Here is a 13,733-nt window from a genome sequence, read left to right on the forward strand (position 1 = left end):
CTTGCCACAATGAGCCAGGTTTTGTCTTTCTAAGACAAAGTTGTGTGAGTACAGTTCTTCAGCCACCCCCCAAACATAAGGAAATCATGAAAGTACTAGCCCACTTAGTGGTAGATATAGCCAGATGAAGCAAGACCCTTGAATGGACATCCAAGTGTTTTTATGAACCTGCTGTTGTTGTCCCCTGCCTCTCATCACCGTAATTCCTGTCAAGAATGAGTCAGGGACCCTCACACAGGTCATTTACCTGGGTACAAGGAACATTGAAAAAGAGTCATTTATACATGTATAAGGGACATTCCTACTGATCAGGAGCAGGTCAGGCTATGGTGACCCTATGGTATCTATGACTGCACCCTGGAGGCCCTGCACACAAGCCAGCAGATGAAGATACCTAAACAGAGGCTCCCATTCATCTTGTACCAGTGTGACCATACAGCATGTATATGCCAAGTCTGTTCCCACAAAATAGGCTGCCATGAGGACTCCTATGATCTTCTATCCACTTTTAAAACTGGAATTAAAAATTAAGTTTTTAAAATTAAATTAAGACCAAACTCTGCTCCTAGTTATTTTCTGAAATACACAAACCCTGCTTTAAAATACTAATTTTTTATTATTAAACAAGATTGAAATTTATTTCATAACTTTTCACGTGTTACAAATGTTAAAAGGAAAGCAGGTAAGTATTTGCAGAGCAGTAAGATTTGTTCAGAGAAAACATGTTCCTGTTAAGAAGAGAATAAACTGATTTTATGTAAACAACCAGAAAAATCACCCTACCCCTGGAGAAAACAAGCACAGAAATACTTTACTCCTTTCATAAATAATGTATTTTATTGCATATGGCTATTAAGGAGAGCATCCATGATCAATACAGACTAAATACAATACACTACTCTAGTTCCATTTATTCTGGTCTCCAGCAGCATCACATTTATCCTTATATACAGCGTGTACATTGGAAGACACAGCAAGATAAGTTAAGTCTCTTGTCATATCACAATAGCAAGAAATATATTTAACATCTTGATATCCAGAAACAATGCGTACCCCAAAAGAAAACACTGCTTAATAACTGTTAAGGTTATATAGCAAAAAATATTTTAAATTTAAGGTAAGTCAGGCAAAATGTACAAAGACCCAATATACATTGTGAAGTTTTAGCAAACATAACATTTATACATTTTGGTTCCATTCTGTAAACTAAATTAAGAATGTAAGTATTGCATATGCCTTTGTGAAATATACAGGATAGAGAAGAATTGACTATATTGTCAAGTTTTTGTTTTGAAGTTGCTGTATGCATTTTAGCCATTCGTTTTAGTGGCATGATTACTTAATTGGTACAGAGGGCTACTTCAAAATAGAAGTTTAGAACATTGAATTCAGCAGGTACCACACTCAGTGCTATGGGGGAAATCAGACAGAAAATGCCAAAGGTATTTGATTTTTTTTTGTAGTTCCAGACTTGAAAAAGCAGCATTTTAGAATGTCTTAGAACCATTTATAGTATTATTATTAAAAAAAAAATCAAACAGATAAGATATTTAAATTGATTTTAGATCCAATATTGTATAAGCCTATGCATTGCTGTGATTTAAGACCCCAAAAAATTACACTGAAAAATGAAGTGTGCCATGGGGTAGGGAAGGAATTAGTTTACATTCATCTTTGTCTTGTAATACAATCCTCACTTCTAAAAATTCAGCATGTAAGCAGGAAGACCACACTGCCATTCATTACACCTGTTAGACATTGACTCTCATCTTCCTCAGAAATAAAAATTCCCAAAAGATAATGCATTGTTAACAGTGAAGTACAGGTTCCACCTAGCACAATGATTTAAAGCAAAAAAAGTCTCACCCAACTCATAACTTAGTAATACTTACATGTCTATCAGAGCAGGCACTGGGGAGGTACCCTTAACATGTATACAAATAAATTTATCAAAGGAGAAACAAGGTGGCATGACATTCTGCTAGTCTGGTGCAACAGTTGTATGTGACAGTTGTGATAGTAGCTGCCACATCATTTGGATTTTCAAGGTAGCCTTGAAAAGAACTCAGGATAAGTGACTGCAGTGGTTCTTCTTCCCTGTAATAACACCTGCAGCTACAATGGTGCTTTCCTGGTAAAAGGCAAATATCAGGACTTTCTAAATGGCAAGATAATACTGTGTTAATATTAGCGCTTGAATCTGCCCGATGCCCATTATCATCCCTGCATTCCTAGCATGCTTATGTGGATTTTTGGTTACAAGAAATGCAGCTAAGAACAGGGTTAGCTGACAAAAGCTTGTAAATAGGAGTAAAGGCTTTTGCAATCTGAAGTACCTACATAAACACCTACATAGAGAGGATTAAACAAGTGTGTCAAAGGTACAGAGAGATACCCCCAATACAGCTGGACGTTTTTAACTTACGTTGCTTGTTATACATTTTATATATTTTTATTTATTTTTTTTTTACTACTCTGAATCCTCTGTCCAAGTCTGATCCACAGAGTTTCATCCCATTTTAGACTTTCCAGTGCCCTGGTTAGGCTTTGTCTGAGGAGTAAACCCTGCAGCTAGTGATTCACAACCCAACAGCAGCAGCTGTACGCGTTGCAAGTTCAGTAAGGCTGACGACCATTCTTGAGAGACTCAGCATAGAGATAAAAGAGATCCTGTCATACACCAACACTGTAAATCCGGCTTTACTTTGAACTGAGGTAGTACAGTGGTAGGCTTGAAATTATGCCAGTAAATACCAGATCTTACTGCTTCAGCAGGTGTTACAGAATCCCCTAATATGCCGAAGAATAAATACAGTTTATCTTTGCAGAAAAAAGAAATGAAGGCATTGGCTATTAGTTAAAGAGGCCAGCAGAAAAGTTCCTATGAGCTAAAAAGCATCTCCAACTTCTGTCACAACAGCAGCAAAATGATACCATAGATGCCATGGACAGGTAATAAGTTAGGCGAGTTGCTCTCCCTTCCTCCCAGGTTTGTTGAAGTTTAGTCCACAACAGTTAAGCAACTGTCCCGACCAACAATAACAACAACAATGAAAAGTAAACCTTAAGCAGCTTCAGTTACAAAAACCAAATCAAAACAAAAAACCCAAGACAAACAAACAAAAAGGTATATGCCAAGCAGCTTCCTTGAATGTTGTACTCAGTTGTTTGAGGTCATGGTGTGAAAACTAACTCCTTCAATCTGAAAAGAAAAACGAAAGAAAGTCAATAAAAGCTGAAAAAAAAAATCATATTTACAACTTAGAAACACCAAAAATACCATAGGGAGAATATTTAGAATGGGTTTCATGGGGAAGGGAGGTGGAAGCTATGCAATAACTGCTTTTATATTGGTTTACAAAATAAGATATTACAGAAGTGTACTCCCCAATCCAACACCACCTCCTTTTTTTGGAACTTTTTGGCTGTGGCTCTTCAGACCAGCAAACCATGAGAGATACAACTGGTTAGGAAACACAACATAACCACCACCCCCCACCCCCCAGTTCAAGTTGTGACCATCACTGTTTACACCTGTGGAAAAGAAAAGGGGTTGCAGAAAGCAGGCACAAAATCAACTGGTTTTTAGTCAGCTGTCTATTCCCAGACCTTAAAACTAACACTATATGGTCTAAAAACCTATAAGCAAAGTACAGAAGGAACCCTCTCCAACTGACCTATGTGATTTACTAAATAACTTTTATTTCAGAAGTACAAAAGTGGATAGGTGTGCAAATGGAAGGAATTTAAAGAATGCAGCTCACTCCTTCCATGATATTTTACGGCAAAGTATTAATGGATAGCATGTGCTACCACCATAAGGGGACATTATTATACTGATGAACTCACAACTCAGTCATTAAAAAAATTATCAAAATCTTCTCAGCATGTTGCTTATGGTGTAGATGTTTCCTGTCTGATATACTATATGGAAAGAGCAATGCACAAACAGTAGTGAACAGAACACCATGACTGTACATTTTACATGACAAAACACCGACACCTCATTTCAAAAGATGCTAAGTGATAAATTCCAATACAACATCAGGCTCGTACATTACGTTCACACTATACGTTATAGACAATGTCTAGTTCACATAATAGTTCATAGCAATATTTTTTGTTGTATGTTGTTGTCCCCAAGTTTACAAGTTAGATGAAGATTATGGTTGAAGATATACTACACAGGTTTCCTTAAAAATTATTTGAAACATTATGGGAACTAACATTGTTACTCAATAAAGTCTGTAAAGTACGTAACCCATTTATTTTGAATGTACTGATACAGTTACTCAGTATTCTTGTGTATTTTTAGTATCTTTGGGACCATAAAACCAAAATAAATCATATATATAAAACCTGGATGTCAAAGTAAGCATAGTGCTTATGCGTGCAAGTTTCAATCCATGTAAGTCTCTGATAAACCAATACAAAGGCTTTTCCTTCAAGTCTACACAAAAACACAGGTTGACATATCTTGGCATAGAGTTGAAAATTGCTAAACTGCCACTGAATCCCTCAGAGTTATGGTTTACTTAAGGAATTAGTCCTGCTGGAATCAATTGGAGCCACTCCATGATCAGATAATTAGGATATTACTTAGAATTTTATTTCATGACACAGCTTGAAATAAATTAATAGTTTGCCAAAAGGAGACCGAAAAGACATCTCGTTGCACCTATCGTTGCCATTTATTTGCTGCCACTTTTCTGATCAAACACCAAGTCAAATCTATCCTTTAATCTTCAGAAAATGAGCTTTCATTGTTTGAGCTGGGGGTGTTTCAGATTAAAAACTTGAACTGGCTTACAATGCAATCAAGGGAGCCCCAAAACTGCCATAACCATTCAGTAAGGCTGTGCGCAAGAACATTTGGCAAGATGGATGCCCCTGCAAAAGAAGCAGAGACCCCTCATTTGAGAAAGAGCTAGGTAACAAATCACTTTGTTTCAACTTTTGTTCAGGGAAGCAGTATAAATGTATCACATAGGCAAACAAGTGAGCCTTTAAAAATACATGCTGACTGTGTCACCGCTTTCCTTCTCCAAATGGATACCAACCTGACAACTAAATTTAGGTTCTCAGAAGTGGCCACATGATAGCAAAAGCGAAATAAAGTTAAAAAGAAAAAAAACCAAAACCCAAACAAACAAACAAACAAACAAACAAAACCCCCATATTTCGGGTAGGGAATCAGAGGAAGATGTTTTTGTACATGCAAACACAAACAAGCATGTTTCCAGAAGTATGTCAGCCCAGGGCAGTCATCAGGGAGGATTATTAGCAACTGAGTAAACCTGCCATTGTTCTTACAGCACAACAGGTACTTTCCAGCCAGAATTAAACTGGAGCAAGTGAAGTGGCTGATGCTTCAAAGCACTTACAAACTCGGTTCACAGGGTTTTGTAGTTGACAATGGGACTGTGGGCACAAGCCTAAGTGCCTATGATGCAATAAACAAATCATCCAGTGAGTCTCTAATGCTGACCTAGAACTCAAAACCCAAAACACAGTTTTCAATAATGAAACATTTTCTCCTGACTTCAATAAACTCTGAATCAGGTTTTGAATAAGCTTTGAATTAAGAAAGTAAAAATAACTGCTGCTACCACTTGATCCACATAATAGCAATGACAGATTCAGAGGAAGCCTACTTGCAAGAAATAAACCGCAAGTTCCACGTTAAAGTGAATAATTAAAAAAACCAAAAACAACCAAACAACAACCAAACACCCCCCCCCCCAAAAAAAACCAACCTCAAAAAAAACCAAACAAAAACTAAACAAACAAGAAATCAATACTGCTGTTAAGTTTTGCTTCAGTGATTAGTATCTTTTACTTATTTCAAGTCTCAGGTCAATATTCCACTTACACAAGTCACACTACCAATACATTGTCTTTACCCATGAACTAAATAAAATTCCTACAGGATATGAATATGTTTTTTGATAACCTCATTGTCCATGGGCACACACAAATCAAAATACAAAGTCCATGTGACAATACTCAAGTTTCCTTTTGGTTTTGAGCTTTATACAGAAAAGCATCCATGATCACTACTGAGTTCCCAAAACTACTTGAAGTCATCCAATTGAACCAGTGCTTCTTGGGGAATACATAAACACACACACAAATTGCTAGGAAACTACTAAGTACTCAAAGACTTGTTAAACATTCTGTAAAGAGAATACAATGGTTAGTCAATTAAAGAAGATCAAGTCTGCTTATTAATTTTCAAAGTCAGTAAGCAATGAATAAAAATTTTCTTAATTCCTAAAAATAATTCTCTTCTGCTAACAAGCAGACAGACAGTACACGACAAAACACATTGGTGGTTATTCATAACCAGCAAATTTATCCCACTGACTGCCAGAGCAGATCAGGCACTGGACTCAGGCAGAAACCCGAGCTCTGCCACAGGCTTCTGCCCTGACTTCAGGAAAATCACTTGGCGGCTTTGTCCCTTTGTTTCCCTTCCCCCATGCTGCCTGCCAAATCAACCAAGGCTCTGATTCCACCAACTAACTTTTCCTAGAAGATAAATCCTATTGACACAACTGAATCTGGAGGTTAACAACATGTACATCCATGGGCATAATGACAGGCCATTAGACGGCACAGCCCAAGGAACTGAATTCCACCTATAGGGAAAAGTAATTACTTCCTGCCACCTCCCTCAGGAAGAGATGCAGGGTCCTGGGTGAGGCAGCTGGCTGGGCAAAGACAAATGTCCCCCCATCAGAAAGCTGCTCTGCTTTCCCTACCCTCCAGCTCTGTGCATTGTACCTGGCACCCTGCAGGAGATGGGCTTACAAGTACCTGACCAGGTTGTAACCCTGCACCTCAGCAGGACCTTCCCTATGCCTCGAGCAAATAAGCAGAGCATGGAGGCAAGCAGAAGGGGCAGAGGGTGAGGAGGGACAGCATGGGTCCCACGGTGAAAAACCCATGCCGACCTGGCACCAACAACAACAGGAGATTGTCTGAACTGCAATCTCTAAGGGCTTCTTTACAGGAGGGACTGTGGGATGCACACATGCACATTATAAGGTCATAAATTTGGCCAAGCACTCCAGTGCAAATGCAGTGCACCGGCTCCCTGGCATGTTACTGGGGAGGTGTACAGTAGGAGCCAAATCCTGACCTGGCTCTGACTCTCATTAAGCAATTTAATGAATACTGTACTTAACATCAAGCACATAGGTAACCCTGCTAAAGATAGCAGAATTCATGTGCTGAGCTACGACTTTCCGTAAGTAATTCCAAGGAAACCGAGCTCTGTGCAGCAGGACTGCTCATACCAAATAAAGCTGAGCTTGACCATCATCATGGGAAAAGGTTTCAATCAACTTAAGCATTCACTTTACCAACACTTCGCAGGAAAGCATAGTGTGCTCTAACAGTTTACAAAGACTATGAATAATATCCATCCAAAGTAAATGATTCCACATTTGATGGGAAAAACAAATTAAACTGTGAAAGGAAAAAGACATGTTGTTATTATATTTTTAAACAAGTCATGGTTGATCATAATTGCAGACATGCTGCCCCAAGTAACTAGGCTCTTCTGGTATGTTCTTCCACTAAGAAACAGTACACAATGTTATTTAAATAGGTCTCTGGTGGCTTATGAATTTAGGAAAGCAAGAATTGGGTCAACATACATTCTTCATGACTGACACTAAAAGAAATAAAAATCACTGAATTTCTTTAAAGTAGTAAAATAGGGATTTTGTGGGCACAGTTCTCTATATTAAAATGAGCTTGACAGTACTTTAACCTCTTGAGCCAAATAGTTAAAAAATCTTAACATCTTGAATTGCATAAAGATAACCATGGGGAAAGATACTCTTTTCTACTGCGGGAAACAAACCACTAGATTATCTAGAAAAAGATGGTACATGTCAGCACCTGCAAGTACTTCTTTTTCTTTTTTTGCCCTAGCATATGCATGAGAGTCTAAAATGTTCATCTGATGGCACAGAAAATCTCCACAATTTATAATGAATATCAACTTCTATCCATAGGTACTGAAAGATCAAAGTAATCTGTACTTGATACTATATATTTACACAACTAACACTTCTTTTACCTGCAATACTTACACTAGAGTTTAAGCAGCTGAGTCTACAGTAGAAGTACAGACAACTATGAGGGCTATGCTTAGTTGATTTCAGAATTTGATATAATTTGTGTTTCATATCACTTTGTCAAGCTTCTTAAGATTTTGTAGTATGAATAACTAAACATTAAAATGTAATTAGGTGGAAAATAAAGGATTTAACTTACTAATGTCATTATAATGAATTTATAGCTAAAGTGCCAGTCCAGAAATACATTTCCCATATCAATTATAATAAAAATAGGCACTTCAAATTTAAAATTAAGAAACTAGACATGCTCATTTTTCCAGGATTAATTTAATACAATTGCTATTATATCTCTTAATTTCAGAGCTACAGCCACTGTCTACTATTAAACAAGTTTGCAAAGATGATTTAATCCCATGATTAGGGATAAAATAAATTAGACAAAAAAACCCTCAGTATAGTAATATCTGAAATTTGTTCACTTATCCTCTCCTTTTGCAAATTGGGTATACAACCATTCAAAACCACTAAATGCAATTAAACAAAACCAAGCTGTTTTCCAAGAGTGAACAAAATACTAGAAAAAAAAAATGCTCAGTCCTTTTGGTCTTCCACTGGGAGTTTATAAGAGGGACAGAAATGCACAAGCAGAAGCAGATGTGGAAACTATATAGAAAATTTGCGACTGAAAAGCTTAGTCTGTGGCAGTCAGCCAGAGAGCCACTCAACAGTTCACATGCACAGGATTTAACCACTGTGGAACAAGAAGTCACGTTCTTATCATGCAACTGGAATTGCCTCCCACCTTACACCCATCACACCATTCCTTTGTAAGTGCAGATTCAAAACCCAACACTGCAAATGTGGCCTCTATTAGGCAGCTGGCTTCATTTTTACACCTCCTTCCACCACATGACTGAGAGAATAAGCTCTTCCCAGTAACAGACTGACAGCAATACCCAAACTCCAGCAACATTATTTTGCATACAAAGTGAGGCTGGAAGTTGCTTAAGAGACAATTTTTTCTCAAAACAACATGGTCACCTTACAAGTGATGAAGGGCAAGGGAGGAAGGGATTGGTGACTAATACACTGAAGGATCTACCAACCTCATCTTCAGAGACACAACAAAAACAACTGAATTAGCTTGTCTGCCCCTGCAGCATAAACTAGGCAATACTCAGCTAACTTCTGCCAGCCCCAGTGTGTATCTCTGCATCTCTGACCCACTCACCCTAGGAACTAGTCATTCTAGCTCTTTATAGCCAAGGAGAAGAAACAGGCACTTCTAAGCAACATTTTTTCTGCTCTATTTCACATTAGGCTCAGATGAATAAGTTATGAAATTCAGTCTTACAAGTTTACAAGTTATGAAAGATCACAAAGCCTCTGAGGTGTAACTTGGTACTAATTTTAGAAGCAGGGATGAAATCTTTTCACACACCTTTACAGCTGCTTTAAAGTTTGCTGAACTGGGATATCACAGGCATATCTGTCCCTCTTCTAATATGTATCAATAATCATTAACAAAGGCAACAAGGTCTGACAAAGAAGAGCTCACATAACTGCACACTGAAAAGCTATCAGTGTTGGTGGACCCATTTCAGAAAGGTAATGGTGGGGGAAGTATAATCATTCTTCTGGTTAGCTCCACATGTGAGAACCTGGCTGCCGTTCTAGGTATCAGTGGCCAATACCAAAGTCCAATGGCTTTTACTGAGCCACTAGGTTACCTCCATCCACATGCCTGAACATGTAATGTTAAAGTGCTCTCAAAGAGCTTAAAAGCATTTTCTCTCTCACTGAGGAGAAAAAGCAATTTCTTCCAGTGATCAAATTGAAGAATTATGCATATTAAAAATTCAAATATTCATGGGAACAGGGAAAAGGACTCATGTAAGTTGTGGGAAGTCATGTCCATTCTCCCTTTTCATTACAGTGGATATCTAATTATTCCATGAAAACAGCTTCAGCAAGAAAGAACTAAATAACTCTACCAAAGAATATATGGCTAAGACACACTAGGAATGGGGAAGGGGGGAAAGAGAATTGAGACTTTTTTCAGCCAGGCAATGCTGGCCAGTCCTGGGTGAGTGCTCTAGCCACATAAATATTGTGAGCAAGGGAACAGAAACACTTCATTCAGGCTTTCTTTGAAAGACTGATCCCTGCCTCCATCATTGCCAAAAGTGCTTAGGCACCTAATATCAAAACAGGTTTCAGATTTACAGAGTCTTTATGGAGACTGGAGCATTCATCTGTTCTAGAGGAAGACATTTATCCTCCAGAAATGTCTTAAAACACAAGGTTCTCGTCAACTTTCACAGTCAGCTACCTGCCTGTTTTGCAAACTGACTTTCAGGCTGCTTACCAAGAACACTGAAACACCCCTGGCATTACATAAGTTCACTTTTGCATCTAACCTGGCATCTAAGCCCACTGGATGGTCACACACAAAGCATTAGGCTGCCTGCTGCAGCTTTTGGACTTTCAAGTTAGGAGAACTGTCGAGAGATGCTTCTTCTCACAGAAAAAATACATGGGGAGTGAAGACACAGAAAAGAAAGCCTAGACAGGCTAAGAGGAAAGCAATCTTTTCCCTGCTGCTTTCTCTTCTTGTCACACCCCACTTAAAACTATAAGCATCTGACAGTAAGATAGAAAAAGGTTTTTAAAGGATGATTTTCAATTTATGTCAATGCTTTTCTAGCAATCTTTTGTATTTGCACCATTGTGTGCTGACTGTGAATCAGTCAGTTATAAAGGAGAGAAGGGAAGATGAAGCTAGGTAATAGGTTGCAAACTTCATGTATTGTGATAAAAAGACATCACCATCCCCTTAACCTTCCCCAAATTGTTTAGTAAAATGGGGAATACAGCAAAAAATGGCAGCACTGAAGCAGGCTAAAGTCTCTAATACAGTTTCCTCTGAAAGTGGGTCAAAGAAGCAGCTGCTTAAGCAAGACTATAAAAACCAAGACAAGCATACTGAGATGCTTCCCCAGATTCTCATCTAGTTTCTAATGATTTACCTATTAAGGACCTCCTGCACTTCACCTCCCTTCAACTACAGGCTGCAAGAAGAATTATTTCCTTCTCCTTGTTCTGAACCTGCCACATGTTAGTTTAGTGCTCCCAACAAAGCTGAATTCTTACTTCCCATGTACAGTTAAGACTTAGTCCATGTATCATCAAATGCTGTCCTTTCTTTATATACTGAGACACACAGCAGCAGGAACTGCAGTTCCCCCATAGGGACATTTCTTATCTACAACCCGAAAGCACAATGGAAAGGCTCGAAAACACAGTGCCCAAGCATTTCTATACAACCCTGCAAAACTGGGATGAAAAGCCCTGTACAGCTGGCCAGCAGTTCCTGCAGGGCTCTGGGAAGAAGCAAAACTACGCTGCATGTTACCTGAAAACACTTGTAACACTTTGATGGGAAATCAGTTGCACTAAATCTCAGTTTAGAAAACAGCATTTATTCATTTTTTTTCAGCAGTGATACTGGCAGTACAAAATGTTACCTTCTCCTAGGAAAATAAAATATTATTAAATATGAAGGATACTTTGTTGTCAGAGTACGGTGTCCTTTCACAGCACTTTTCTCAAAACTGCAGAGATTTTAAGAAAAAAGACCAAAAAATTACTATCATTTATATGCAGTATTGCTAACTCCAGGGCAGAATGCACTTTATTCTGTAATTACAAGAGCTCTCAGTAAATATTTACACAGAGCTGTACTCTACTGTTTCACCAGTTCTGTTTTGCCTTCCTCTCCCAAGTACTCTCCTCACACAGGTGTCTTTGTTTTGTTTTATGGCTCCCGTGATTTGTTGCCAATAAATATGTTTATAAGCAACCAATGACAATTTCCTTGAAAACGCTCATCAGTACCTCATATACATGTTACTTATAGAAATATATCTGACCAAACAACTACGCAACTGACACTGTCACATCTTTCTGAAAGTCAATAATGTTACTGGGACTGTTTCTATAAAACAGATGAAAAAACATCTTTGTCACTTGTAAGAGTTTGGCTCTAGTCCCATGATGTGCAGCAGAGATTTCCCCTAGACTTCAGGGATATTTTCCAGTACATAAAGACCTATGTGTATTTTTCTCCTCTTGCCAGTAACCCAGCTCTTTAAAGCTGCTTAGGACATCTCCAATGAGTGTGATAAGCTCTTCAGGGCACTGCATTAAGGAACTATATAACTTCCTGTGGGATATTGTGCAGTAGGTGAGGCTTTATAAAGCAAAGATGCTGTTCAGGAAGGATGTTCTGCAAAGAATGGAGAAGAAAAGATTGCAGACAACATGCATGAAGAAATACTTTGCAAAATACCAATATTTGCCTAAGCCATCTTTGCCCAGTGCATCTGTGGCTTTAAAGCCCACGTTTGCCTCCAAATGCTAAGGCCCTGATACTGTTGTGTATTTCACATATTGTGACTGACCAGAAAATATAATGAAAAGCATTCAGTTAACAGTGCAGCAGCTGCATAGCTAGAGAAAACACAAATCCCTTTTAATTTTACATTTACTGAACAAGCACAATACCTCATCAACTAACTAGAGTACAGTCCAGGTCAGGCAGGAATACTTAGCTACATCAGCTAATCCACACATGAGTATCAATCTCACTTCAAGTCCTTCTGCTTACAATAGATTCCACAAAAAGTTTGATCTCATAAGCCACACACCTCTGAAAATTAGGTGTTTCATTTATCCCAAGTGTATAGGCTCCTCTATAGCCAGGGAAGCCAAGTTTGCACCAATCTCAAAGTCTGTCTTTAACCCGCCTCTTCGATGCTTAAAAGACACCTGTATCCTTCCAGTGACTACTTATGGAAGCCAGATTTTTAAGAGGACTGTTTCAGTAGGCTACTAAAATGAGATGTCTACAGACTGGGCCAAACCTCTCAGTTCTACATAAGGTGCAAGAACACTGGCTAGACAAAAAAAAAATCCCACCACATGTGGGAATCTAAACCAGGAAAATGGACCCTCAGAACACACTGACAACACTAGAGCTGGAATTTGCAACACAAAAGGCATTAAGCAGCTTCACTCAGAACATCTACATTAAGGTCCCCTAAGATTTTGAAGTCCTGCAGCATCAGATGAAGATATTTCTGCCTTTTAATTCCACTCTTGTGTCCATCAGACCAAAATAGGAGCCCAGCACAGACGAATTCCACAAAACCTATTAGGAAAAACAAGGATAAATGGCCTACGCTGGAATACACTCCCTTGGCTTGGAAACAATCCCATCCCATCTATGCTACAAAATCCTACTGAAACTTTTCTGTAGCAATCACAAGATGCCTATTTGTGAGAAGGAAAAACCAACCAGTCAACCAATTTGAGGCGTTAATAAAAGGCATAACTACTTTGACTGTGTTCCACTTTGATGCCCCAGCCTCTCCAAGTTCCAAATAAAAAAAAAAAAGAAAAAAGAGAAATGTCAAGTAAAAAAAAAACAACAAAACAATCCGAATTCAACCTATGAGACAGGAGACCACAGATACGCTTTCCTATACCGCAAGAACAAGACTAGGGCAATTACTTAACCTTTTCCGTAAAACGCATACAAAATAAACCCAGTATGAACAAGCTGTAAATGTTCCTCTA

The 13,733-nt window shown here is 38.4% G+C and overlaps 1 protein-coding gene across 1 annotated transcript in view; it reads right to left on the reverse strand.

Moving 5' to 3' along the window:
* Nucleotides 1-818: 818 nt before the first annotated feature.
* The window catches only part of IRS2 (insulin receptor substrate 2), a 28,867-nt gene continuing 15,952 nt past the window's right edge, over nucleotides 819-13,733 (reverse strand). The window contains exon 2 of the mRNA XM_034074323.1: nucleotides 819-3,202. Coding sequence (XP_033930214.1) covers nucleotides 3,198-3,202 — 5 coding nt within the window. The 3' untranslated portion in view covers nucleotides 819-3,197. The remainder of the gene's footprint in view (nucleotides 3,203-13,733) is intronic.

Source organism: Melopsittacus undulatus, chromosome 2 (genome assembly GCF_012275295.1).
Source record: "Melopsittacus undulatus isolate bMelUnd1 chromosome 2, bMelUnd1.mat.Z, whole genome shotgun sequence".
Lineage (NCBI taxonomy): Eukaryota > Metazoa > Chordata > Aves > Psittaciformes > Psittaculidae > Melopsittacus > Melopsittacus undulatus.